Source organism: Melanostigma gelatinosum (assembly GCF_949748355.1).
Source record: "Melanostigma gelatinosum genome assembly, chromosome: 20".
In the NCBI taxonomy this organism is placed as follows: Eukaryota; Metazoa; Chordata; class Actinopteri; order Perciformes; family Zoarcidae; genus Melanostigma; species Melanostigma gelatinosum.
In genome coordinates this window covers 16,995,461-17,023,091 of record NC_136653.1, presented here as the reverse complement: position 1 = coordinate 17,023,091, position 27,631 = coordinate 16,995,461, and the positions used below count along the sequence as shown (strand labels likewise).

The following is a 27,631-nucleotide window of genomic DNA, read 5'->3' as shown; positions in this document are numbered from 1 at the left end:
ATGGCAGCGTCCTGAGCCCTGTTGGGGGGAATACGGCGTAACTGAGCACCTTCAGCATCAGAGTGGGAGAAACTGAGAAGCACCCAACCGCACTTAGAGGAGGGTGGGGGCCTGCGGGACGGCTACGACTAACACCCGTTAGCGAGTTTACAGGTAAATGCAGCCGTTACCACCTGCCACTGCCTTGAAGCCATCTTCTCCATGTTTGCTTGATTGAGCCCCGCTGCTAGTGCTAGCAGCTAGCTAGCTCCTCCACAGGAACCTGAGTGATTTGTTAGCTTGTGGCTAACCCCAACGTTAGCCTGCCACAGCCCCTTTTTATGCAACGTCAAACAAACGCTGCTAACATACGTGTCTGCGCTATCTGGTGTTCTAGTTGGGAGGAGCAGCGGCATTGTCGACATCGCTAAAAGCGGTGCTGTCGTGCTTGTTTTTAGCCTCGGTTAAACCGTGTAGGCCCGCTGCAATCAAGCAGAATTTAGCTAAGCGCTTGAGATCCAGGTAATACTGCTCGTGGTGAATTTACTTGACAGATCGGTACCCCGCGTGCATCCTCAAAAGGATTTACGTTTCACCCATTTCGTGCAACATCTATATTTAACATCTGCAGTCAAAAAGCTGCAGGTTTATTGTATTTTGCAAGCAGGTGGTTCATGACAGAGCCATGAAAAATGAAGTAGAGTCAGTGCCCGACTTTAAGGTGGCCAGAGAGATTGCTTCATGTAATTGGCAAATACAGAGGGGGCATTGCAACACGTCTTAAGTGCAGAAAAGGCTTGCAAGAGGAAAACCACATTGCAGAAAACATCCATGTTCCTGGCTCGATAGAATATCTGATTAATATGTCATTCATCCAGAGCTGCCCCCATCAGCCCCTGTAGATGATCATGTGCTTTTATTGTAGTCACAGCTTTATGTTCAAGATCATTTCAACTGATGTATAAAATGGTTAGGGCCATATTATGATGTAATGGCAGATGATCCTTTGACCCTTGTACCCACACTGATGCTTGAGCAGTTTTCATATTCTTCATATTGTTCTTTTTCAAAAGGAATCAGGTAATCCAACTATTGTTTTCCCCAGCAGCTGTGGAAAAACAGGATGGACATAAATAGTCTAAAGAGCTATTCACACGGTATCAAGAGTGAGCTCTCGCGACACTTCCAGTATATAACCTGTGTCTGTAATCTAGTTAGTCAGTACCTAACCAGTAATGTGCAGTTGAGTTTGTTTTCATTTGTTCAGATAGATCCCATTTAGAGGTTTCACAAAACCCTATCAAAGCTGTTCTGTTAAAGTTTCTGAAAAGTTGTGAGACCCGTCTGGAGCAAGTTATGATGTAAATGTTTGCTTTGGGCCTGGTTTCATTTACATTGTCTTCACTGTCCTGCTGGTTTCTTTTTTGCTTAACTCTGTCAAGGACAGCCCATGAATAATGTGCTATTCATCTGCATGCAAGTAGAAAGAGGTGGGAGGGGTGATCACATAAACCCAGTCCTGGACTCAGCCACGGTCTCGCAACCCAGTAATGTAATAAAAAAAGAAAGCACTACACAGCCCCTCTGCTGCAGTAGAGATCATGCTGTGCACTGCTTGCTGCTAACATCTCCTATTGTGCTTTCCATCAGCCCCCCCGCTTTGGATTAGATTAATTATGCAGCGGCATGAATGAGTGTTTAAAAAAAAAAAAACCGGTAAAGCAAAACTTGGCTCTTGACTGTTCCTTGCACCTTTTTGTTTCTCCAGCACAGGCATCAATTATTGAGACACTGGCTAATTGTTTAAGGATCCTCGTCCAGTGCTGTGGCACCTGACGGTAGCTTGTATCTGTGTCCAGTTATCTCCTCTGTTAATGGTGGTTTCCATCATTTGGGGCTGTTTTGCTGTCCCCCTGCTTCAGTCACACACTAAAAAAGGAGAGGAAGAAAAACAGGAGTCAGATTTTATTATTTTTTTTCCAGGATCCTGCCAGAGTGCTGACACAGGTTCCCCGTGTCACAGTGCAGCCGCCAGCAGATTACTGCAGTAAGGATAGGAGAGGCAGTCATGCTCCCAGTTTGCTCTGTTCTGGTCTTTTGACTGGTTTGTCTTTGATGCCTTCATCTTTCATTTGTTTGAAGCAATCTGTCACAAAATATCAATCTCAACCATCCCACTGATGCCTTGTTGTATTTAGTGACAACAACAAGGATCCTACTTTAAACTAAAGTCCAGGTTTGAGAGCATCGCAAGTTAAATTACAAGGATTTTCATTCAAATAATGCACTGGGCCAGAAGACTGAGACACGGCCTAACCCCTGTTTATCTAAAGCAATCGATAGGCCTCGCTGGCTTTGCACCAGACTTTATTGACACATGCTCAGCTGGTGCACTGTTGTGTTTTTGTTTGTATGTGGCTATGATACAAGACCGGAATGAAAGACCTTTACCTCCTCTCTGTTTGGCTGAGGTATGGCTCTTTTCAGAGTGAGCCCGTGAAAATGCACACACGAAGAGGAGAGCGTGGATGTCGGAGAGCGGTTTGTAAAAAAAACAAAACAATGAAAAGTCATGTGCTACCAGCTGCCTTGATGCTACGGCTCATAGCTGAACTAACGACACCGATGAGGAGTCGGAGAGACGGGGCTACTCTGTCGTTGGATAATCACTGTTTGCTCAGCATTACTCCTGATGAGAGTCTGGTGCGAGTCTCTCCCTTCAAGCTGCAAAATGTTGAGCGACTGTGTGAAGTGTGTGCTGCAGTATATGGGAATGTGCGATACCTAAACTTGATGTGGTTATGACCTGTGAAGGCGCAGGTTATTTGGTGACTTCTTATAGAGCGGACATTACCTGAGCCATGAAGAGCCGTTGGTTATCATCCTTCCCTTCTGTTGTGTAGTTAAAAATGTTCTCTAAAGTCGAGTTCAAATGAAGATATTCCACCTATTTATCTCCTGAACCCTTTTCTGTGTTGCAGGTCCTGTGAAAAGATGAATGTCATCAAAGAAAACAAAGACATGGCCTGTTTCTACACCACCAAGCACTCCTGGAGGGGAAAGTAAGGCCCACAATGTTTTTTTTATTTATCTGATCGGTTTTCAGGGCTGGTTGCATTGTGTACTCCACATCTTCTTTGTGTTGCCTACAAGGCAACATTGACCTGAACGCTTCCCGTCGTCACCTTGTGAAGACAGTTTGGGAAAATCCTGAAATCCTGACTCAGTACTTTCATTGTGTGGACTTCCTTATCACAGCCAGGTCTGCAGACCGCTGTCAGCACTCACCGATCAGCACTAGTGAGGTAGAGCCGTCATAGACACAGATAATGGCAATGAACACTAGTCCACAGCAAGATGTACTGACATTCATTTACTGTATGGATACAAAAACAACAAACGCATGAGTTACCCAATGGTACACTTGTACATCTACTGTTTGTTATGAGCATTGTATTACATCATGAGTAAGGACATCATTTCCCTGTACAGTGACTTCTGTGCACTGATATTTTGGTACACAAGATACACTCAATATGCCTTCTTTCATGTGTACTAACTTCCTTTTAAAGATTACAAGGAGTTGGACAGTAATATATTAAAGTCTTGCTTTTTAACATGTGTTTTTTCCCCTCAATAGACCCTTTTTTCCCAAAAGATTTTTTCACAAGTGAAGCTGTTGTCATAGTGACCTCATGTGAACACATTTAGAGGTAGTGATGGATGATTTAGTAGAGTCCATGACAGGAGAATAAGACCAACTAACTGTATCTATGCTGTAAACATCTGTCCGGATGGCCCAATGTCCTGGATCATGTAGTGCGTAGGGTATCGGTTTCCATTTTATAGATTAAAGCTAAATTACACGCTGAAGCCAATACAGGCCTACAACTAGATGAGACTTGATGTAGATGCTTGGCGGCCCTTAAAGCTAAAGGATGGAGCAGTTTGAGCGGTGAGCCAGTGGGATCACATTACCGATACCTGCTTTCTAAACGTCTCTGTGCCATTAAGGCCTGCCGTTGACTCTGGTAACTTAAGCATTAGCCATCATCAGAGCTTCATCCCGCTAATGCTTCCTGAAGTGTCCGCCGGACACGAGCGCTGATGTATGTGTGGTGGACGGCGTAGACCGATGTCCCGTTCAGAGCGTATGTCGACACATGTCCGCTGACCTGAGTCCAGCTCTGGTGATGAAAAGGCATCTCCATCAGGCATGGGACATCATTTATTGATATTAACATTTAAAGATCATTTCGGAGACTCTCAAGAGAGAGATAACAAAGAGACGAGAGAGCACAGGACGAGAGAGAGACGTAAAAATACATTTATTTGGTGCTTAAAGTCATTTTTTTCGGTGAAGCTTAACCACAGTTGCAGACATCAGTGTACGAATGCTGACAACCAGAGATGAACTTTTTGACAGCAGGCTCATGTGAATGTGTCCAGCGCAATTCAGTAGATCTGCGTTATCTGTCTGCTGAATGAAAAGGGCAAAACTCACACAGAGCTTGAATCGGCGAACCGAAAGTGTCAAGTCAGGATATCCTCTTTCAATTTGCTTCACACCACCTTCAGATATTGTGGGCGTGGCGGACAAAATGAAAAATGCACATCAGTCACACTGTGCACCTATTGAACAATATGTGCAAATCTTTTTTTTTAAATAGCATTTTTGTCCTATAACACACAATATGAAGTGCGCTTACGTAAGCTTGCACCTCCCAGTTTCAACCAATAATAATAATTTCCATCATTCTGTGCACAACCGTGACCTGACCCTGCTGCTCATGGCATGGAGTCTGCAAACAGCTGAAGTGAAAGTACAGTACAGTCGGCACACCTCCCTGAAATGCTGGAGGTGTGCATCCTGTCGCCTGAAGCTCTTCATCTAACAGCTCACTGTGGCTCCTCCCTCTTCTTCCATTATGACCTGCAATACTCATTCACCGTCAGAAACATGCCCACTGTCTTGTTTTGTAGACACATTTTTGATGAACGACAACATTTAGTGTCAAGCTCACTGACAAACACATTGCATTTCCTGTGAATACTTCATGATAGAAGTGAACTTGTGTTTCGTCAGTTAAATGCTGTTAATTTTTATAAATACAGCTCTTTTTCCGTAAATGTTACCACAGACACCCAGTCTGTAACACTGCAGATGTGTGAGTATTGCAACACTTGCATCAGCAGACTATAGGCTCAGTCACCATTGTGTTAACAGACCTTTATTTCAATAAAAGTCTTTGTGATTGCCACTTTAAACATAAACACATACAGTAGCATTGAAACTGCATAAAAGCAAATGGTAGCAGTTTTACCTTGTAGTTTGATGAACCATCGTCTGAGAGGACATTTGTCTCAGGTAGTCACAGCATCGTCTCAGACTCAAACACTTAACTGTGTCACACATTAAAAGTGCACAGCGCGTCACTTTTAATACAGAACATCTTTAAAACGTCTTTAAAGTGTTTTTCAGGGTCTGTTGCTCACATTCAGCTGTCTTTCCTCAACTCTTTCATTCTCTGAGATCTAGTGTTTGTTGAGGGTTCATGTCGTGTTGGCCGAGATTTTTATGTCGTCAAACAAATCTTCAGCTCAGTTGTCTTTGTGAGAAGTTTTGTTTAAAGAGGAGAGTCAGAGACGGGAAGTTGCTCAATGTGATACGTTATGAAATCCCTTGAAGTGGAAGGAGAAGCTTTGTAAGACGATCTGTACAGCAACGTGAACATCATGACTCCGCTTTATTTATGACAAACAAACTGAAATATGTAAGCAGACATGGTGCTGCCAAACACGAGGTCGTTTTAAATCTCTGCTTAGTTGATTTTCATATCTTTGTGTGACTGGAAATCTGAACCACAGCGGCATGTGTTGTAAGATGGTGAGCAGTCGTGTCAAGTGTACGTGATTTGTTGTAGCGAAAGCATAAAGAAACTAGTGAGGTTATTTAAATTCCTACGGTCTCCACATGTTATAATAAATTCACTTTAATCTCAACTCTTCCCACATGCAGGCTTTATTTTATTTTAGCAGGTGAATTTGGCTTCTAAGTCTTTGGACAAAACTCCAGCTCCTCCTCCGGCTAGAGAGCCACTTAGCGCATTTCTTCTTATTCTATAATTGACACGCTTCAGCAAGAGAATCCGTCTGTTTTTAGCAGTTGATCATCTTTACGAGGTTATGCCTGATCTCATTATGTTAACAATCAAACTCTACGTCTATTAAATCTTTCAAATTTGCGTGTATGAAAGTTTGTTAACTGCTCAAACGGAACAGATACTAAAAGTGACGTCTTTATACACAAACCTGTGACATGCAGTAAAAATATGAGTTGATGCATCGTTAGCCTAACAGACAAACACACGCTAGCCGGGGAGGGCTGGATATTGCTTTTGTACTAAGATATGATGAAGGGGGGGGGGGAGTCAGTCCACAGAGAAACAATAATTAAGTAAGTTTGTGCTGACACCTCGTTAAACCAGCCGCTTAGCACCAAGGTCAAGACATGGAGAGAGAGACAGCACCCCGAGATCAGGATCATGGTCTCAGACTTAGTGGCCCAAGATGACAGAAACACAAAAGTCAGCGTGTAGCATAGATGGTAGCAGCGTTGGTGTAGCATAGATGGTTCGGACTACATGAACATATGTGAACAGGCTTCCTAATGGGAGCAGAAAGGATGTGACGTTTGTATAATTGTGAAAAAGGAAGGAACCTAATATTCCACTGCAGCCTTGCCTCAGGCCGCTGCCTGACCTGTTTATGTTAGTCATGTACTCAAGTTTGAATGCATTATGCGGAAGTAACTCCTCATTTTGACTTCCTTTTTACTACCGTTACTTACTGTCTTTTGATTGGACGAGCTGGTAGCTTCAGACCTCTTAATGTTGTCCAGGCCCAGAGAGGATGTGCACGAAAGAAAGGAGCCTAGTCAGCATGTTCAGTGTGCAGGCTGGTAGTGCTTCGGCGGTACTACAAGAACATGTTGTACATGAATGAACATGCATCTACACCAGATACAAACATACATTTAACACTCTCTAAATCTAAAAACCTCACCAAACCTTTTTTTTTTTTACACGACCAAAACCCCAAAATGATCCATTTTTAAATCAAACAGCAGGGTGAATGTTTTGAATTGGGGAAAAAAAATGTGTTGGCAACGATCAAACACACACACACACACACACACACACACACACACACTCAACATGCAGAAAGATTGACAAAATAGAATTTCACACTTCCTTCCTGCTGCGTGAGAAAGCCCTCTCAGCTCTTCCAATGAATAAGTAGTGAGTTGTTTTCAGAGTCAAAGAGTGACTCATTAACAAACGGTTAACGTGCGAGAAGTTGCAACCTTTTATTTTAAAGTCACTTGAGGGACAGAGTGTGGTAAATGCACACAAAGAACAGCAAATTCCCTCGTAGTAAAGGAAGGGTATCCTGGGTAAATATTCAGATATCACAGCTGGTATTACATTTACTGAATGGTGAGAATTAAGGCTGCATGTTAATGAGGTTCAGTTCAGCTAACTGTGTGGCTATCGCAGCTTTGAAAGTAGCAGTTAGTCTGTCTGTGATTTATGTCAACCATTGCCTCATCAAGCTGTCTGTAAACATGATGATAAACCGGTAGTATGGATGATATCATAAGCTAACTGAGCCCCGGTGATGTCACCTGTCCCACAGGAGCAAATGGAGCTTTTCTGCAGATGTAATGGAGCTTTATTTACATGACGAGACATTGTACTTCACAGCACGAGTGCTCCGAGCTAACTGGCACTCCCACCTGTGTGAAAGGCCGCCGCACGCATTCACGGCAAATGTCCTGCGACGGCCCCGTGCCGTTGCGGGGTCGATGCTCGGACCGCGTTTGTGACTCATCCCATCTCTGCATTTCCAGGTACAAGCGAGTCTTCTCAGTGGGGACGCACGGCATCACCACGTACAACCCTGCCACGCTAGAAGTAACAAATCAGGTCAGTGTGTATGCAGCCCGTCACACGGGAACTCCAGAGTCAACCAGGAACCTCCTCGTCACGGCAGCTATCGGCGCCTCGCAGCCGCTCGTGGGATGTGCTGTCCTTGGTTCCATGTGACTGTTGAAAATCCATTTGAGGCGCATTGCTCTTTTGCTAAAAGCTGAAACGTCTTATTTTTTGCCTCTTGTGTGCAGTTTTTAAATACACACACACACACAGTACTGCCTGTGTTGTCACTGATTAGAGCATGAAACGTGTCCTAATCAATGCAGGCATGAAACCTTACTCGATTAGCCCCTCAGTCAGGAAGAGGTCTAAACGGGTTTTAAAGAAATAAGTATATTAGATGGAGTAAAAATAACATCGGTAACACCGTTTATGCAGTAAACACATAATAATGTGTAATAATAAGCGATTGTGAGATGTTTGTTACTGCTTAGAAGGAGGACTTAAAGTACCAGAACATGTTATTTCATGTTCAGAATGCTTGTATGTGACTCTAACGGTGCGTTTGTCTCTCTGTTGTTGCCGTCCACGGTACCAGTGGCCTTACGGGGACATCTGTGGTATCGGCCCGGTCGGAAAAGGTCAGGGAACAGAGTTCAACCTCACATTCCGCAAAGGCAGCGGCAAGAAGTCCGAAACGCTCAAGTTCTCAACGGAGCACCGGACGGAACTGCTCACAGAAGCACTGGTGAGGAGACGTCACTTCATTGCCATCGTTCACGACGGTCTGCTTGCGTCATAGCTGCACATTTTGCTGCGTTGTCTTTAAAAAAAAAAGAAATGTTGCAAAAGGGATGATTTAAGAGATTTGTGTATATTAACTCTTCAACCTTTTTGTTTATTTCTTTTTCTTATTCACAGAGATACAGAACAGAGTTTTCAGAGGGGAAAATAACTGGCAGGGTAAGTACTGAGCTCTATAAAGAAACACGATTCATTAAACTATATCTTTTGCCACTGCGGTGACACCAAAAATGAACGTCTTTTCAACACGCGTGCTCGCAGCGTTACAACTGCTACAAGCACCACTGGAGTGACGCGCGGAAGCCCGTGAGTTTAGAGGTGACACCGGGCGGCATCGACCAGATCGACCCGCACACCAATCGGGTGGTGTGTTCCTACGACTACCGAAACGTAGAGGGATTCGTCGAGGTCTCTGATTACCAGGGAGGATTCTGCATCCTTTATGGGGGCTTCAGCAGGCTGGTATGCATTCATGGAGTTGTTGTGCATGCAAAGTATGTGTATGAACCCTGAATGTGTGATCCTAACATTTCCTTTGCCGTCGCCTGTTTTTTTTACTCTCAGCATCTGTTTGCCTCGGAGAACCGGGATGACATCATCCGCACCGCCATGGAGCATGCTGGGAACTTTATCGGTATCACGCTGCGACTGAGGAAGGAGTCGCTGACCTTTGAGGATTTCGTGACGGACAGGTTGGGGAAGTACAGCTCGGACGAGAGCATCACTTCGCTGGCCGAGTTCGTGGTGCAGAAGATCACCCCTCGACACCCGGTTAGCACCGCCTCTCCTTGTTCCTCGCAGTGCTGTACGGTAGGGGTTCTCAACATGAGGACTCCCTTAACTGATTGTTGCGTCTTGGGTCTACTATGCAAATACAATAGTCAGTTTTGTTAGTGTTATGAATTGCCTGTCTCTGTCCTTAGGAGCCCGTTAAGCGTATTCTGGCCCTGACGGAGACTTGTCTGGTGGAGAGAGACCCGGCTTCATACAACATAGTCACCATCAAACCCTTCGGAGAGGTGAGCACTCAGATACTAAAGCCACACCCAAGGCATCACGAATTCCAAGTACGAGTAAGAGTACTCCTCTGAAGATGGATCTCAATAGAACGGTCCGTCTTTGTTTCATTATGTATGAACTGCCTCACTGTGTGTTTTGAGTAAACCTTTCCCTCTTCTTTTTTATTTTTATTTTTTATTACCCTCTTGTATCATCTCCCTTCAGGTATTTGCTCTCATCTGTGACGTAGACAACCCTCAGGTGTTTACAGTAGAGTTCATCCGAGGTCAGATCAGAAAGTATTCCTCCACAGAAAGGTACACATACACCCGTCTTCACGTGTTTGGTGACACTACAGGCCCTGTGGGTTCATTAAATGTTCTCATCAGCCTTTTTTGCTCGTGCACAGCCTTTACACTCTCCTGTTACTGTGTGCTCACTGGTCGTTGTAATGCATTCAAGCTGAGTCTGTGCGTCTGTAGGGACTCCTTGTTAGCCAGCCTGCTCGATGGAGTCCGCGCATCAGGCAACAGGGACGTGTGCGTCAAAATGGCCCCCACGCAGCGAGGGCAAAGGTGGGGCCTACTGAGCATGCCCGTGGACGAGGAGGTGGAGAGTTTGCATCTCAAATTCCTGGCGGCACCTCCGAGTGAGTTCAAGCACTTCACCTCATGAGATTCAGAAGAACAATGTCTTTGTTATTGTTCTTGATGCCTGTATGGTCTCTTGTTTAATGGTTCCATCCCTCGTTCCTTTGCTCAGATGGAAACTTTGCAGATGCAGTGTTCAGATTCAACGCCAACATCTCCTACAGTGGAGTGCTGCACGCAGTAACCCAAGATGTGAGTGTGTTCAATCCATGTGATTTATGTCTGTCGACCAGAGCACCATTCACACTAATTTCCCCGTCGTTATCGCTCTTCTTTTTTCTCTTCAGGGTCTTTTCTCTGAGAACAAAGAGAAGCTCATCAACAACGCCATCCTGGCACTTCTGTCCCAGGAGGCCGAGCTGCCGGTGCTCAACACTGAGCTGGAGAGCCATTTCCAGGCCATCCGACGCTTGGTGGCCTCCAAGGCGGGCTTCCAGGCTTTTACCCAGCTGCCCAGGTAAGAATTCAGCAGTGGTGCCGTTGTATCCTCCTGCTTTTATTTCTTTGAAGTGTACTTTGTGTTGAGCTGCTGGTAACAGGCATGCTCTGTCATTCCAAGGTCTGGTCAAGGGTCTGGAGTCACAGATGCAACGTAAATATGAATCCATACATCTCAGTCTGCCCTTTTGCCTGTCTCTGTTTCTTATCCTTCTTGCTCTTTTCCAAAGTCTCTGTTTGCCGTCTATCGATCGGCCTTCTCCTCTTTTATCTTTGTTCTGCTTTCATCTCAGGCTTTTAGACGGGCACTTCAGAAGGGAGGTTATGTCCCTTCACTGTGTTCAGTAGAGCTGTCTGCCTCGATTTGTCTTGACCTTCCTCTCTCGACATCTCACACTCTTTATTTTCTCTCCCGCTATCTGCTTTGCCCATTCTATCCTTTTGTATTTCTGCACATCACAATATTTAAGAAGCCCATAGTCCTTTCGGGTCACTGAGATGTATGAGAGGAACTGTATTTACTGTTTATTATTTGTTCCTGCGAAGCAAATGAGAATTGGTTTTCCTGTAAGATTCATTGCCAGAGTAGCTTGGTGTTTCCCTCAAACAACCAACAAGACACGGATCACTACAAAGAAATAAACGGTTTATTTCTGCTTGAAGGGAAACCTCTTTCATATTGTTCCACTTAGTAGTTCGGTTCAGTAGAAGATGTGACACCTTATGAGCCAAAGAAACACAACAAGCCACTTCTGAAGCAATGAACTCTTTGTGTATCCAACCCCAGACCTCTTTTTCAACAGCACATTATTTGTATTGTTTGTATTGTGTTGCGTTCCTGTTGTTTGTGATTAACGTTTTCGAGGCACGGTCCTCTTAGTGGCGTTGGTAAATCTGTGAATGTTTGTTTGTGTGTTCTAGGTTCAGGGAAAAGTTGGGAGTAAAGACGGTAAAAGCTTTAAAAAGGAACAACAACAGTGTGACGCATGCTGCTGTCGACATGCTCTGTGCTCTCATGTGTGTGAGTATCCCCTAAATATCTGCACGTCAGCCATTTATCGGGTTTGTCTTTTATCTGACAGTTTCAGACATCTTTTCTTTGTGTGTTTCTTTGCAGCCGATGCACGATGACTATGACCTGAGGCAGGAGCAGCTGAACAAGGCCTCTCTGCTGTCCTCCAAGAAGTTCCTGGAAAACCTCCTTGAAAAATTCATCACTAATGTGGTACATTTCATGTTATTGTCAGCAAGCTGGCTGCAGAATTTAGAAGTTTCTCAAGTACAAAAGTAGTTTAAACCTCCTTTTGTTTTTTTTTTGTATCGTAAATCTCTCATTCTCTTTGTTTTCAGGACCATGGAACGGGAGCTCTGGTCATCAGCTCCTTCCTGGACTTCTTAACGTTTGCGCTCTGCGCCCCCTACAGTGAGACCACAGAGGGGCAGCAGTTTGACATGCTGCTGGAGATGGTTGCCTCTGATGGACGCACCTTGTTCAAACTCTTCCAGGTAGTTGAGTCATGTGACTCAACCTCTCCACCCTAATTATGATGGTAATATGATATAAGTTCAGTCGATGCGTGTGTGTTGAATTATATTGTCTTTATCTTCAGCATCCCTCAATGGCAATAGTGAAGGGGGCCGGCTTGGTGATGAAGGCCATTATTGAGGTAAGCCGTTCGGTGGTTTACGGTGTCGATAATAAAGTCTTTATGCTTTAATAAATTGACCAACCTGTGTTTGTTTGAATGTAGGAGGGAGACAAGGAAATAGCCACCAAGATGCAGGACCTGGCCTTGAGTGAAGGGGCTCTGCCCCGGCATCTGCACACCTCTTTGTTCACCATCAGCGCTGACCAGCGGATGCTTACAAACAGGTCCAACCTCAATAAATCCACACACTCACACACAATGATTTGGATTTGTTGGTACCAGCAGCTAGTTAATTCTCTCTATTTAAGTAAGAAGAACACTCATTGTATGTCATGGTAGACGGCTTAAGTTTCTACAGTGGATAAACAAGAAGGTGTGTTCTCAAACCAACGACTTGTGAAATTTCTCAGGCAGCTGAGTCGTCACCTGGTGGGACTCTGGACGGCAGAAAACACTGTTGCCATGAACCTCCTGAAGAGGATACTGGTAAGTCTGCAGAGCAGCCCATTCCAGACTTTAAAAGGTTCGATGCTCGTGACAGGAGCCATCAGTGTAATATGATGCAGGCGAAGTACTCCAGGATGTAGCCCAATGCTTTTCTCTGGCAGAGGAGGCCCTCTGTTTAAGTCTGAACCCATTTCCCTTTGTCTTGTCCGCTGACAGCCAACAGGCCTGCTGGCTTACCTGGACAGTCCCGATCCAGTCCCGGAGAAAGATATGGATCGAATGCACATCCGCGACAACTTGAAACTTGCCCAGGTATCTGCAGAAACATCGCATCACAGCTGTACATTTCTGCAGAGTGAACAAACGGCTCGATGAGAAAGTAAAGCCGTCCATCGTTTTATATTCCTTTCCCACAGGACCAGCTAAATCGAAACAAGGTACCCGAGTGGCAGCGGATAGCCGGCAAAGCAGCCAAAGAGGTGGAGAAGTTCGCCAAGGAGAAGACCGATCTAGTGTTGATGCACTGGAGGGATAAAATGGGCATAGCCCAGAAGGAGGTGAGGATATATTTATCTTTGTAAAGAGGCTGAGGGGCTGATTTCCCTGTCATCAATCAGACGGCTGCTGTCTGCTCAGGTGTCTAACTGTTGCATCCTCCTGCTGACGCTGAACACTGCTGCAGAGGCAGACTCAATAACACTCTTTTCAGCTGCTGCTGTTTATTTCTGCATGCAGAGCGGTGTCTGCTCTGACTTTGGGGAAGCGGTACATGTCGAGATACAATCGGATGCTTTTTCTGTTCCTCGCATATATCTGCTGTTGAAACTGCTTGTGCACATTTTCATGTTTTCCATTACAGGCAGGTCTGAATGTAATTCAAAGGTCACTTTCTATTCTAGAATACCTTTTGTTAGGATAATTGCACATAGTCGACGTGAGCTGCTTCAGCCTGAGCCTGTGTGAGTCAGTCTTATAGAAAGTGTGTGGGCGGGCTGAGGTTGGTGGCGTCATCTCAACTGATTAATAAAACCTTGCTGCCTGCTCTCTGATGTTTCTACAAAACTGAAATCAAATGCACTTTAAAATCAAGCTAAAGCCTCTTCACTTAATTCACCAGAAAATCACCCGGCTTCCTTTTCTTTTTGAACCTCTCAAAATGGCTGACCAACGACATATTTTGATTGGCTTGCTTTGACTGAATATTCCCGAATCAGCACATGCTCCGTGTATATTTGTTGTTAGCAGCATGTCACCGTGGAAAATATATGAATCTAGTGGATAGTCGGCTAATAAATTATGAAGGATTCAGTGTTTTTTTTTTTTTTTCAGTGTGAATCTCTTTGTAACTCTTTTTGTTTCAAATCATCTGTTTGATCCGAGGAACAATAATCTCTGTGTTGTATCCCCCCCCCCCCCCTTTGTCTTGTGTGGTTTCTCTGCTGTCAAACAATGCAGCAGGACAGAAATAACCTGGTAAGTAGGACTGACCAATGGGATCCATGCTCTTCACTTTCCATCTTCTTTCTCTCGCTCTCTCGACGAAACCATTTTTTAATCTTCATGTGACACGTTGGGTGTGTTTTTTAAATTCAGCCAGGCGGTGAACTATTGTCGTCCACGAGGGATTGTTACAGGTGTCGTCAAATAGATGCAGGAAAAGAAGAAGTCAGGATTTGAACATGTCTCTTCTTGTCCTGCTGTCAATAGAAGACGTTCAGAGAACCTGTAGTGTTTTGTAATCAGTAACTAATAACCACTTTTAGTTTGAGACGCGAGTGTAATTAACACAAAGGGAAGGATCTTTTCCAAGCTTCCTGTTCAGCTTCTGAGGTTTTCTTTTTACATCGCTCGCACCATTTTTCCTTTATGCAGGAAATCTACCTACTTGCTTTACGGCACCAAAAAAGAGAATTCGTTTACCTTGCAAATCACAAGTGCTGTGCTGATTAAGGTTGTACGGCTCCAGTAGCAACATCCTGAGAGGCAACAGATCAATGAGAACCGTGATCATCTCTGTGCCGCCCAGCAAGAATTACACAACACATCCAATTTTGGGATCCCACTTTGGTCTTTGTGTTTCATAACCTTGTTTTCTATAATGATGATAATGACGACATTGTTTTTTGTCATGTTTTTTGTCCCTAATATCTGCCTTTCTCCATCCTCAAAAACATTTGTGTTACCTTTTCCTCCATACTGGTGCCATTTATTTCATTTCTGGTGTCTTTGTCCTTAAAGTAATACTCGTGTTGTTTCCATTTCAACTTCACAAATCTTTTTATGCCATAAGCTGTAAAAGAACAAAAATGTAATGCTGTCAATAATAATAATGACCGACTGGAAGCGACTCCTCAGTTTTAAAGCTTTCCTTCTGATTTCAGAATCCAAACCAAAAGCCGGTCATCCTGAGGAAGAGACGCCAGAGAATAAAGATTGAAGTCAACTGGGAGCTTTTCTACTACAGGTACAACAAGCCATATTCTAGCTTTGTTGACTCTATTGTTTTGCACATCATCCTGATTTCAATGATATTGGGAGTGAGTGCAGAATCCAGGTTTTTATGCCTCTGTGTCTTCCTTAAGAACCTTTAATTCAGGCCTTCTATGAGCTGCTGCATTTTCTATATTTTTACGTTAAAACAAGCTGCTAAACAAACACTTTTTTTTTTCTCAAGATTCCAGCTCGACCATGCACGGTCCAACCTCATCTGGAACCTGAGGACGAGGGAGGAGCTGCGAGACGCTCTGGAGGGGGAGATGCGCGCCTTCAGCGTGGACCGCGAGCTCGGCAGTGCCACCGTCATCTCCTGGAACCACCAGGAGTTTGAGGTTTGTGCTCAGCTGGACTGTTCAACGCTCACTGCTGTCTGGATCTCATGGCTCTCATTTGATTGTAAGATAAAATAAGATAATCCTTTATTAGTCCCTCAGTGGGGAAATTACAGGATTACAGCAGCATTGCTCACAAGTAAAAAATAAAGATAAAAATCAAGTAATATAACAAACTAAACAGTAATAAAATAAGACCGTAAAGAAGAATATTAAATATACCAGTATATACAGAATATACAGACGGAATAAAAATATAAGATAAATACTTAAACGTATTGGAGATTTACCCAACGCTAGTATATCGCGATAGTTCAGTTATTTCTAAAGCTTATATATATACATATATACACTGAACAACATTTGTCTTTTTATTCGCAGGTGAAATATGACTGCCTTTCAGATGAGATAAAGATCGGGGATTATTACCTGCGTTTGCTGCTTGAGGAGGATGAAAATGACGAATCGAATGCCATCAAGAGATCGTAAGACTACGATACACAACGACCCAACCAGCTGTACTGAATCCAAAAAGATGACTCGTGCTTCTCTCTCTCTCTCTGCTCCTAGATATGAGTTCTTCAATGAACTCTACCATCGCTTTCTGCTTACACCCAAAGTCTCGATGAAGTGCCTGTGCCTGCAGGCGCTCGCTATAGTCTACGGGAAGTGCTCCGATGAGATTGGCCCCTTCACAGACACAAAATACATTGTGGGCATGCTGGACCGAGTGAGTACAAACAGTTACTGCAAGATGTCATATTGAATGCACTGGAAGTGTTTTATGTCTTTTAATTAATCCAAAATGCTCTCATGTTACAGTGTACAGACAAACTGGAAAGAGACAGACTCATCATCTTCCTCAACAAACTCATTCTCAACAGGGTAAGCTGTTGGAAGCGGCAGTGCCTCTTAGAGTTGCCTGTTCGTTTAATCCGTGTTTCTGTATCGAGTGATGATTCATTTTCTGTTCTTTAGAAAAATGTGAAGGAGGTGATGGACTCGAATGGAGTGCGTATATTGGTGGATCTGCTCACCATGGCTCATCTGCATACCAACAGAGCTACTGTGCCCCTACAGGTACAAATATGGCCATTCATGTTATGTGAAAAAAAATGCCTGTGTTGATTTGATCTCATCACACAACACTCGATGTTGCTGTTTTTTATGAGCCATAGATGAGCTTTAATCCAATGTTGACCCTCGTGTGAAAATGTAGATAATCTGTCCGGCGTGTCAAACAGAGGGTCTTCTTTATTTCCACAGAGCAACGTGCTGGAAGCATCCGCAGACATGAAGCGGGAGAGCGAGAAAGAGTGGTACTTTGGTAACGCAGACAAGGAAAGAAGAGGACCTTTCAGTTTTGAGGAGGTTTGTCATCTTCTTAGAATGTCAAGCACTGGCTGAGAATGCACAATCGGGTGTTGGGATCTAATGGAGCGTGTTTGGGTTATCAGCATTTAAGAAACTGAATTCTTGACATCAATAGAATTATTAATGTATGTAACAATTATTAATAACAACGGGGCACCACCCTGCGAACAGCGACCGATAACCAAACGATAAAACCAAGTCTCATAATTAGTAGCCACTCGTAATGTCAATAGTCGGGTGCGACTACACATTCGAGGTGACAGTGAAGGTTTAAGTTCGAGCACAGGCTACTACATACAATTTCATTAAACACATATGCACAAGTAATCACAGACGACTGCTCCTTAAAGTATAACCGTTTATTAAATCAAAATAGTAAATGATCAAATCAATTAATATTGCAACCAACAAACGCTATCATACACTTTTATATGCCTAATACCTAAAGTCAAATGAATAAAATGGTGTGTGTGTGTGTGTGTGTGTGTGTGTGTGTGTGTGTGTGTGTGTGTGTGTGTGTGTGTGTGTGTGTGTGTGTGTGTGTGTGTGTGTGTGTGTGTGTGTGTGTGTGTGTGTGTGTGTGTGTGTGTGTGTGTGTGTGTGTGTGTGTGTGTGTGTGTGTGTGTGTGTGTCTGTGTCTGTGTCTGTGTCTGTGTCTGTGTCTGGCTGGCTGGCCTTAAGGAACTACAGCTAAGCTACCACCAGATGGCGGAGTCGAGTGACTCTGACAAAATGGCGGAGAGGTTGCTGTATGTAATCACGTGTGCCGATGCAGCACGTGAGTTGGGACAATAGGCAACGGGGTTACCCAGGGGCAGCGGTCCTGGCTATGTGTGTGCAGGTTAAGTGAGAGAGGGGGAGCAAAGCAAAAGAGAAAAAGGGGGGTCATGAATCAGCTTCTGCGTGCGGTGTTGTAGGGAGCCTGAGTACGCTGGTTCTATCACGCATAAGTATACCGTTGTCTGCAGCTTATGCAGTGATAAGCCACGCCTCTCAGCTCACTCACAGAGTCGAGTTAAGGAAGAGAGAAATGCCACCCGAAGTGAAATAAAACAAATGAAAATAATCCCCAAACAGATCTTTATCGCTGCGGTGAGATGAGCGTAGTGTTTCTCATCACGTCTCTCAAGTAATAATACACAAACTCTGCATCCACTCGCAGCGATTTATCTAAATGCAGACAGTTACAGCAGGCAATACACAATATAGCGGGGCTCCGTGGTCCGCGCTGATTGCGCAATACCTTGATATCGCGCGACAGTAACATGGACAGGGCATCGGGTTACGTGATCAGTGTGAGTGGGAACTCTCTACTAGTAGCTTGTAACTCATGCAGCCACCACTGCTTATCATTTGTTTTCCGTTTTTTACTTTTCCATCTCCAGATGCAGGAGTTTTGGAGCACAGGTGTCCTGACAGCGAAGACGCGCTGCTGGGCTCAGGGGATGGATGGCTGGCGCCCCCTGCAGGCCATCCCACAGTTAAAATGGTGCCTCCTGGCCACTGGACAGGCAGTGATGAACGAGTCCGACCTGGCTACCCTAATCCTTAACATGCTCATCACCATGTGCTCCTACTACCCCAGCAGGTATGTAGAGCAGGAAATACCTCCCTGTTTGGAAACATATTTCATACGGTGTCATGGTATCATTCCATCAAGCAATGAAGTGTGTGTGATGATCTTTGGTTTATCTACGTTTTACTCAGGGATGCAGATAATGCCATTATCCGTCCTTTGCCTAAAATCAAGAGGATGATCAGTGACAACGCTTGCCTCCCTCACATTGTCCAGGTAATTACATGATTTGAATCAGATTTTTTTTGTTTTTGTCCACACAATGGTGTCATATCCATTTTGGTGAATTGCTGAATGAAATGAAACGACATGTTGATCGTCTCCCGTTCTTTTCCTCCTCCAGCTGCTGTTGACGTTTGACCCCATCCTGGTGGAAAAGGTGGCCAACATTCTGTACCTGGTGATGCAGGACAACCCGAATCTGCAGCGCCTCTATTTAACTGGCATCTTCTTCTTCATCATGATGTACACGGGCTCCAACGTACTTCCTGTCGCAAGGTGAAAACACACACACAAGCATGCAAACGTGATAACGTTATCCCCAAACGTTTTTAAAGTCACAGTGAAACGGAAGATGGAGGGTCTTTAGCTTCTGCACCAAGTATTCCCCAGTGAAACTGAATATTTAAGCAGTGTATAATTACACGAGGGATTTCATTGTACCACTAAAGAGTGTTTGGGCTTAGGGTGCAGCGTGATACGGAGCACAAGGTTCAAGAGCGCATTGTACTTGGAACAAAGACATTTAAACCCATTGTTTTTACCCTGGGGAACCTGTATCTCCACCCAGGAGAGAGCTGCCTTAGATCGACCGTGCCTTATGCAAACCATGTCTGCCATCTGCTAAAGAAAGCTCCCGTGTGCCAATTATTGTGCCAAGTTCTTCAACAATAGAACATTACACCTCGGTTGATATTGACCTCAAAGACATTCCTGTGGTTTCTTTAGGTTCCTGAAGTACACGCATCTGAAACAAGCCTTCAAATCAGAGGAGGTAAAGTTTCTGATTTGGATTTTTAACTTTATATATTACAACAGATTGTATCCTATGAATCCAGCCTCCTTTTGAAAATAATAACACTTGTCTGTTGTGCCTCCTCTCCAGTCTAAGGGTCAGGACATAGTGCAGCGTAGTGTTCTGGGCCCGGTGCTGCCTGAGGCCATGGTGTGTTATCTGGAGAACTACGAGGCTGAACGCTTCTCAGAAATATTCCTTGGAGAATTTGACACACCTGAAGCCATTTGGAGCAGCGAGATGAGGTCGGTATCAGTTTCTGTCTTCATGTCGAATTAGTGTGCTTTAAAGGCAATGTTGAGATAATTAGAAGTGCACGTGTGGTTTATAGAAATGTATTATTAATTGTGTTTAAACTCTGTTTCAGGCGGAGGATGATCGAGAAGATCGCTGCCCACATCGCTGACTTCAGCCCCAGGCTGCAGAGCAACACGCGGGCCCTCTACCAGTACTGCCCCATCCCCGTGGTCAGCTTCCCTCAGCTGGACAACGAGCTCTTCTGCAACATCTACTACCTCAGGCATCTCTGTGACACCGTCCGCTTCCCCAACTGGCCCATTCGAGACGCTGTATGTCTTATATACCCAAGCTTGTACTTCCTTAAAAACCTTCCTGCTTGTGGTGTCTTTACATTTGTGATTCACCTCAATTATTCCTGCAGGTGAAGCTGCTAAAAGACACCCTTGAAGCCTGGAAGAGGGAGGTGGAGAAAAAGCCTCCCTCTATGTCTGTAGATGATGCATACGAAGTCCTCAACCTCCCCAAAGGACAGGGGCAGTGAGTGGCCTTGTTGTTACTCTCTTTGTACCCTGAATATCCTTGAAAGCAATTAATGTGGATGTTTTACTTGGACAATGTGGATTTAGATAGCAGGACTGAAGAAATGATGGCATTTATGTCTTCAGGCACGAGGAGAGTAAAATCAGGAAAGCGTACTTCAGACTGGCGCAGAAGTACCATCCAGACAAGAACCCAGAGGGCAGGGTATGTGTTACAATCATCCCTGACATGATATGCATGTAAGGGCTTACATATCATATATTCAGCCATCGATTTTAATTTCAACTTGTGTCTTTCAGGACATGTTTGAGAAAGTCAACAAAGCCTATGAGTTCCTTTGCACAAAGTCTGCCCGAATCCTGGACGGCCCCGACCCAGAGAACATCATCCTCATCCTCAAAGCTCAGAGCATCCTGTTCAACCGCCACAAAGAAGGTATGCCGACAGGCTATATATATGAAGTGCAGAATAGATGTCATAATAACATGTAACTAATACTGCTCCTCCTCCTCCTATTTGTCTGTAACAGAACTGGAACCGTACAAATACGCCGGTTACCCCATGCTCATAAAAACAATCACAATGGAAACGGAGGATACTCTGCTCTTCTCCAAAACCTCCCCTCTCCTCCCCGCTGCCACCGAACTGGCCTTCCACACCGTCAACTGCTCGGCCCTCAATGCGGAGGAGCTGCGCCGCGACAACGGCATCGAGGTATGCGCGCAGTCACAAATCCCCAAGTGTAAAGCAGTCCAAATGAAACGGCTGCCCACCTACATGTGGACTGGTGCACTGCGGCTTGACTGAATACATGACGGCTTCCTGTATTTAATCAGGTGCTGCTGGAGGCTCTCTCTCGGTGTGTTGCTGTTCTAACTGCATCCAGCAAGCCTGATGACATGGCTGTACAGGTAAAATGAGTCTTTATTCACCTGTACTCACCTTTCTCTCTGGACATGAACGCAGTACTGCTTGTAAGGATTTCAATAACAACTTTTCTTCGATACTTGAATGTGCCGCAGGTGTGCGGGCACGTCTGTAGGTGCTACAGTGTAGCTGCCCAGTTTGAGGAATGCAGGGAAAAGATAATCGAACTGCCCAACATCATCAGGGACCTCTGTCACATCTTGTTCTATGGAAAGGTGAGAACCTTTAATCTTTTCTTAAAAAGAGTTTTCTTTCCACAATTACAAAGAAACATCTTCCATGTGCACAATTCTTCAGCATCAATATGTCACTATTTGATTGTTTGTGAAATTTCAAACCATATAAAAAAATATGCCGGTATTCTGGCATTTTAGAGGCTGCAATTTCTTTTTTTAAATATTTAAATGCAACATGGAGCACCAGTGATGTCCGCTTTATACTTTTTCTGCAACCAGACAGCTTCCTGATGTTCTCTCCCTCGCCTCCTCTCAGGGTCTCCCAAAAACTGCCAACCTGGCAGTTCAGTGCGTGAGCTCCTTCGCCGTGGATTTCTTCCTGCAGACCCATCTGTACCACGCCGGTGTGCTCTGGCACCTGCTGGTCCACCTCTTCAACTACGACTACACTCTGGAGGAGAGCGGCGTGCAGGCTAGCCAGGACACAAACCAACAGCAGGTTGCAAACAGCCTGGCCAAGCTCAGCCTGGTAGCGCTCAGCCGTCTGGGAGGCTACGCCCCGACACCAAACACCCCCGACGGGAACAATCCTGTTTCAGAGACCAACGGCATTGAGGGCACGCCTCCGGAGAACCCCACCATCCGCAAGAGCTTAGCAGCCATGCTGACGCCATACATCTCAAGCAAGCTGGGAACGGGATCTCCTGCTGTGGTACGTGGTGCAGGTGGACGGGGAGGGTTGCGGCGAGCTTTTACAGACATAAACACCAAGCTGAGTGTTTTGTTGTGCGTTTAGGTCTTGAAGCTGCTGAACAGCAACTCGGAGAACCCGTACTTGATCTGGAACAATGGAACAAGAGCCGAGCTGCTGGAGTTCCTGGAGGGTCAACAGGCGGGGAACATCAAGAGGGTATGAATAGCATGTATCATGTCATTGATTAGTATGTAGATATCGGCGATATTAGCTATGTCAGAAGAACAAAAACGTTATTCAAGCATCCTTTCTATGCTCTCTTTACAGGGAGAAAATGATAAAAGCTTTGGTGCAGAGTTTGTGTTCAGTGATCACAGCAAAGAGCTGATAGTCGGAGAGATCTTTGTGCGGGTCTACAATGAGCAACCGACTTTTCCTCTTGAGGTGAGTAAAAGAACAACATAGTGCCATTTTCTGTCACATTTAATTGTCCATTTGGTTTATTTGGAACATGAAATAGACTTCAAACCTTTTTGTAATGTGTTTCCATCTCTGTTTTTAGTACCCCAAAGCCTTTGCGGCAAGTCTTCTGGACTATGTAGGCTCCCAGGCCCAGTACCTCCACACTCTGCTGGCCATGAGTCAGAGTAACAAAGTGGAGTCCCAGCAGCACGCTGAGAGGCTCCGCTTCGCTGAGATGGCTTTGGAGGCTCTCCGCAATGTCATCAAGAACAACCCCGGTAAGATGTGACACTTCCTCCACTTCTACTTTGTCTGAAGAACCCGATTCGTTTTATTTAGATGTCTTAGCTTTTCTAAGCCGTCATCTTTGTATGATTTCAGGTTCGGAGTCGGAGTGCATCGGCCACTTCAAGCTGCTCTTCTCTTTGTTGCGTGTTCACGGAGCTGGCAGAGTACAGCAGCTGGTTCTGGAGGTAGAGGTTCTTGGTCCTGATATCTAATTATGACTGTGGTTCCCAATGTCTGTGCATGTTACCCATAGTGCGTTTCCTCTGCAGGTTGTGAATACAGTGACGTCAAACCAAGAATGCGTTTGCAACATTGCCGAGTCGCTGGTGTTGTCCAACCTTCTGTTGCTGCTGCACTCGCTCCCCTCCAGTAAAAATACACTCATTGACCGACAATTTTTGCTCTTTGCGCTCTACTTTCTGTGGACTAACATGTTGTTTTGTGCATCATTCAGGCAGACAAATGGTGCTGGAAACCTTGTATGCACTGGCTTCCAACACAAAGATAGTCAAAGAGGCTATGGCTAAAGGTCGGTGTATTTCGTTCATTTCTTCTCCATATTTGTGGGATTTCTGAACGCACAGATGCTCATGTTAATCCATTTGTTCCCCAGGTGCTCTGATCTACTTGCTAGACCTCTTCTGTAACTGCACACATCCCCAAGTCCGCACACAGACTGCAGAGCTCTTCTCCAAGATGACCTCAGACAAGCTGGTCGGGCCAAAGGTCCGTCTTGATATGAATATGAATCGAAAAATTTAACCGATAAATGCCCCTCCTTGCGTCATCGTATATGTCCTCATCTCTGCCAGGTGCGTCTAACGCTGATCCGCTTCCTTCCTGGCGTGTTCATGGACGCCATGAGAGACAACGCCGAGGCAGCCGTGCACATATTCGAGGGAACGCACGAAAACCCTGAGCTCATCTGGAATGACAGCTCGAGGGAGACGGTGTCCACTACTGTCCGGGAGATGATGCTCGAGTATGACATGAGCCCAATTCAACACCTTATTTAACTAACACCCAGCTGAGTCGTTTAAAATATTGGATTATCCCACCTGTCTAATATTGGGGTTTTTTTCCAGGCACTTTAAACAGCAGAAGGACAATCCTGATGTGAACTGGAAAGTAAGTATAATTGTATATTACTTAGAATAAAACAGTAATTAAAGGATTCAAGGATAATTTATTGTAATTATGCACCACAGGGGTGCGCAACACAATGCAGCTGGAGCCCGTTTTCAACACAAGAGAAACATTACAGACAAAACAAACGAAAAACAGCAGTGAATATGATTTAATGTGACCGTAGATTCCTTGTTTGTGTGCTCAGTTGCCAGAGGACTTCACCGTGGCGTATGGAGCTGGACAGGGCGAGCTAGAAGTTGGTGGTGTCTTCTTGCGCATCTTTATTGCTCAGCCAGGCTGGGTGCTTCGCAAGCCACGAGAGTTCCTGGTGTCTCTTCTGGAGACCCTGACTGAGCTGCTGGAGAAAAACAACCCCAATGTGAGCTTCCTTGCTGTGAAACACAAACACACGAGATTTAAAGTGGCGCTTTTGAGTGATTCTTTGTGGAGAAACTCCGTTTTAAGTCGACAAAGTCGTGTTCGTTCACTCAGAACTTCTTTGGTCGAGATCAGCTCTAGTTCTTACACTGACGTCTTCACTTCTTCCTGTGATCCTCCTGCAGGGTGAGGCCCTGGAGACCGTGACCACGGCAGCAGTCTGTCTGTTCAGCTCACAGAGCCAGCTGGCCGACCAGGTTCCTCCTCTGGGTCACCTGCCTCGTGTCCTGGCAGCACTCAACCACAAGAACAACGCCGTGCCCAAGAGCTCCATCCGTCTCATCCACGTGCTGTCAGACAATGAGGTGAGGAGCCCAACGTGCATATTTAGCGACCTTTTTTCTTAAGCTTTCACGTGCACAATACTAAATCCCTTTAAAGATTCACACTCGGAAGAGACCAGAGTTGATGTGTTACGAACATTCACCGTCTCACTTTGCTTTCTTAAGATTTGCCAACAAACGATGTACAGTGCAGCTGTGAGCTGTCTCCTTTCTGCACTCTGACACACTGTTTGTGTTTTGTCTAGCTGTGTGTGCGCTCCATGTCTGCTCTGGAGACTATCGGCCCCCTCATGACTGGGATGAAAGCTCGGGCTGACATGGCCGGGTTAGCTTGTGAAGCTCTCAACCGCATGTTCCAGAAAGAGCAGACGGAACTAGTGGCCCAGGTAAACTAACACCATTAATATTGTTTTGATTTGGTTGTGTGCGTCATGTTTGATGACCATGTAAAATGAGTAATAAAAAATATATGTTATGAATGAACTGAACAGGCTCTCAGAGTGGAGCTGGTCCCATATCTCCTGAAGCTGCTGGAAGGAATCGGCCTGGAGACATTAGACAACCCTTCAGCCACTAAGGCCCAGATAGTAAAGGCTCTCAAGTCCATGACTCGCAGTCTGCAGTACGGAGAGCAGGTACGATAGGAATACATGACCAGCAGCATTATCAGTTAAAACCACTAAATGATCAGACCTGTTCATCATTCAAAGTTACATCACACTGGTTATTTGTCGTATTTGAAACTCTTTGCAGGTGAATGAGATTCTTGCAAAGTCTTCAGTGTGGAGTGCCTTCAAAGACCAGAAACATGATCTTTTCATCTCAGAGTCTCAGACCGCAGGTTACCTGACAGGTAAAGTATTTCTATAAACTTAACCTGCTATTGAGCACTCGGCATCACAAAAAACGGGACGTTTTCCAAACGAGCAAAGCTGTTGAAATGATTTCCCTGTCTGTGTGCAAGTCTTGTGTGCCTTTCTCTGAGCTGTTCTTGAATCTTAATGCTTTGCTTTATCCTGAAACCACCTTGTTGCTGACTCCTCACTTGTGCTTGAACCCAGAGACCCTTTCCTGTCTCCACGTCCTATAACTTCCTGGCTCTGTCCTTCCCTTCCTCTTTGTCCCTCCACATTTCCTCCTCAGGGGTATCCACTCCTTCTCTCATGGCCGCCAGTAGCCCACTGCGAGGTGGGCTCTAGACTCCTAAGCTGGGCCCTCCCAGCCCTCCTCTCTCTTGCTCTGATGCAGGTAGACGTTGACCTCGCTCCTACTGCCATTCCTTGCCCCTTTACCTCCATCTTTGACCCACACTTTCATTTTCCATTCCCACCTCTCCATCTTCAAAATCGCTAACTTCATCTTCATCTCCATCCAACTATTACTAATCACGAACACAAATACCCTGGAAAATGAAACATACGTAAAGTAGTTGTCTTTTAGTTTAGCTCATCGTTGTAGCTCACCACTAGCACCCCGGCTATCCCACCGAGTAGCACCTGGTCTGACTTGTATCTATGTTCCTGTCACCTGTAGGTCCAGGAGTAGCAGGTTACCTTACAGCAGGAACTGGCGCCCCGGTAATGGCCAACGTCCCACCCCCTGTGGACAACGACATTGGAGACCAAGGCTAATGGACACACTCACAGTCACGCTCAGGCACCCAGAGTGCCCTGCTGCTTCAACGGCTGCAGCTCAGAGAGGGACTGTCCAGCTCCCAGACGAGGGGATGGAGAGAGAGAGAGAGAGAGAGAGAGAGAGAGAAAGACGGAGGAGAGCGGGCCGTCATTGACCGTCACCAAAACACCTCCAGCATCACTCTCCTCCCCACTTAGAAATGGCACTCAAGTCTTCACAAACACTTTTGAAATTGTTGTAACGGATGGCCACGTTTGTTTTGTTTCTGTGCTACTTTTCTTGTTTCTTCCAATGACACACAGAAGAGTTTACTTTTTGTATGGATATATTTTTTACTCTAGATTTTGTTTTTTCATGAGAAAGACATTGGAACACTGAGGCGTCTCATAAGTTAACTGTCTCTTCTCTTATTATCTGGGTCATATCCTGATTGGCTACACTTTATCCAAATCCTGAACAGAGGATATACTTGGCCATGTTTGTGCACAGGACCTATCCACCTCTTACATAAACATTTACTAGTTTACATCATGGATTCTGATATGGAAAAGGAAGAAAAATGCTAAAGTCGGTAATCGGAAAACACGTGTAAGATCTCGCTGCCTTGTTTCTCCAGAAGAAAATGTCTTTTGAACCCTCGGAGTGACGCTGACCTCTTGTCTGGTCTGGTCACTCTCTCAAAGTTGACAGATCTGTTCTCCAAATGTCCGGCCTCTTTTTCCTCTGATCTTAATTCATAGTTTGTTCTGCTCTCTCTTTGAAGGCTACCCTTTCTGCCTCACTTCCTTTTTTTTTTTTTTTTTTTTTAAGTGATTCTCCTTCCCCCCAGAATGCAAAAAGCACTAGAATATTTATAAGTGAATAACAACCAATGGAAATGAGCTTCTGCTAAGACATGACGAATGATGTTGACTGATCATGTGAAAGACCTGTGCAATTTGTGAAATGTTCAATGTAATATTACGGATATACACTTTCTATAATGAATGTACATTAAAAAAAAAAAATCAGTCGCACTTGTACATACAATTTTAAGAATAAAAGGGAACCCACAGTGTTGTTTTTGTATATACATTTGTGTTTGTCGACGACGCAGATATTTCAACAGAATGAGCAGTTTGTT

The 27,631-nt window shown here is 44.8% G+C and overlaps 1 protein-coding gene across 5 annotated transcripts; it reads left to right on the top strand.

Annotated features, from left to right (window-relative positions):
• Nucleotides 1–30: 30 nt before the first annotated feature.
• Nucleotides 31–27,567, top strand: dnajc13 (DnaJ heat shock protein family (Hsp40) member C13). Of its 5 annotated transcripts, XM_079291922.1 has the most exons (58): nucleotides 31–153; nucleotides 2,961–3,041; nucleotides 7,892–7,967; nucleotides 8,515–8,664; nucleotides 8,838–8,879; nucleotides 8,982–9,182; nucleotides 9,285–9,491; nucleotides 9,644–9,739; nucleotides 9,945–10,036; nucleotides 10,202–10,368; nucleotides 10,482–10,561; nucleotides 10,657–10,826; nucleotides 10,929–10,961; nucleotides 11,729–11,828; nucleotides 11,925–12,032; nucleotides 12,158–12,313; nucleotides 12,418–12,474; nucleotides 12,559–12,680; nucleotides 12,867–12,942; nucleotides 13,120–13,215; nucleotides 13,320–13,460; nucleotides 14,359–14,376; nucleotides 15,285–15,367; nucleotides 15,578–15,731; nucleotides 16,113–16,216; nucleotides 16,302–16,461; nucleotides 16,554–16,616; nucleotides 16,710–16,811; nucleotides 16,998–17,102; nucleotides 18,491–18,693; nucleotides 18,813–18,897; nucleotides 19,025–19,179; nucleotides 19,630–19,675; nucleotides 19,787–19,941; nucleotides 20,064–20,265; nucleotides 20,358–20,473; nucleotides 20,602–20,680; nucleotides 20,776–20,911; nucleotides 21,006–21,190; nucleotides 21,313–21,387; nucleotides 21,499–21,618; nucleotides 21,896–22,291; nucleotides 22,376–22,489; nucleotides 22,601–22,717; nucleotides 22,836–23,013; nucleotides 23,117–23,208; nucleotides 23,293–23,392; nucleotides 23,478–23,552; nucleotides 23,637–23,749; nucleotides 23,836–24,005; nucleotides 24,109–24,151; nucleotides 24,357–24,530; nucleotides 24,715–24,894; nucleotides 25,119–25,259; nucleotides 25,365–25,508; nucleotides 25,627–25,726; nucleotides 26,017–26,121; nucleotides 26,407–27,567. In XM_079291922.1, the coding sequence occupies exons 2-57, from the start codon at nucleotides 2,974–2,976 to the stop codon at nucleotides 26,070–26,072; spliced, it is 6,777 nt and encodes a 2,258-aa protein (XP_079148048.1). In that variant the 5' UTR covers nucleotides 31–153; nucleotides 2,961–2,973; the 3' UTR covers nucleotides 26,073–26,121; nucleotides 26,407–27,567. The 5 variants fall into 5 exon arrangements, with proteins under 5 accessions (XP_079148048.1, XP_079148045.1, XP_079148047.1 ...); XM_079291919.1 differs by lacking the exon at nucleotides 26,017–26,121; XM_079291921.1 differs by lacking the exons at nucleotides 10,929–10,961; nucleotides 26,017–26,121.
• The last annotated feature ends 64 nt before the right edge of the window (nucleotides 27,568–27,631 follow it).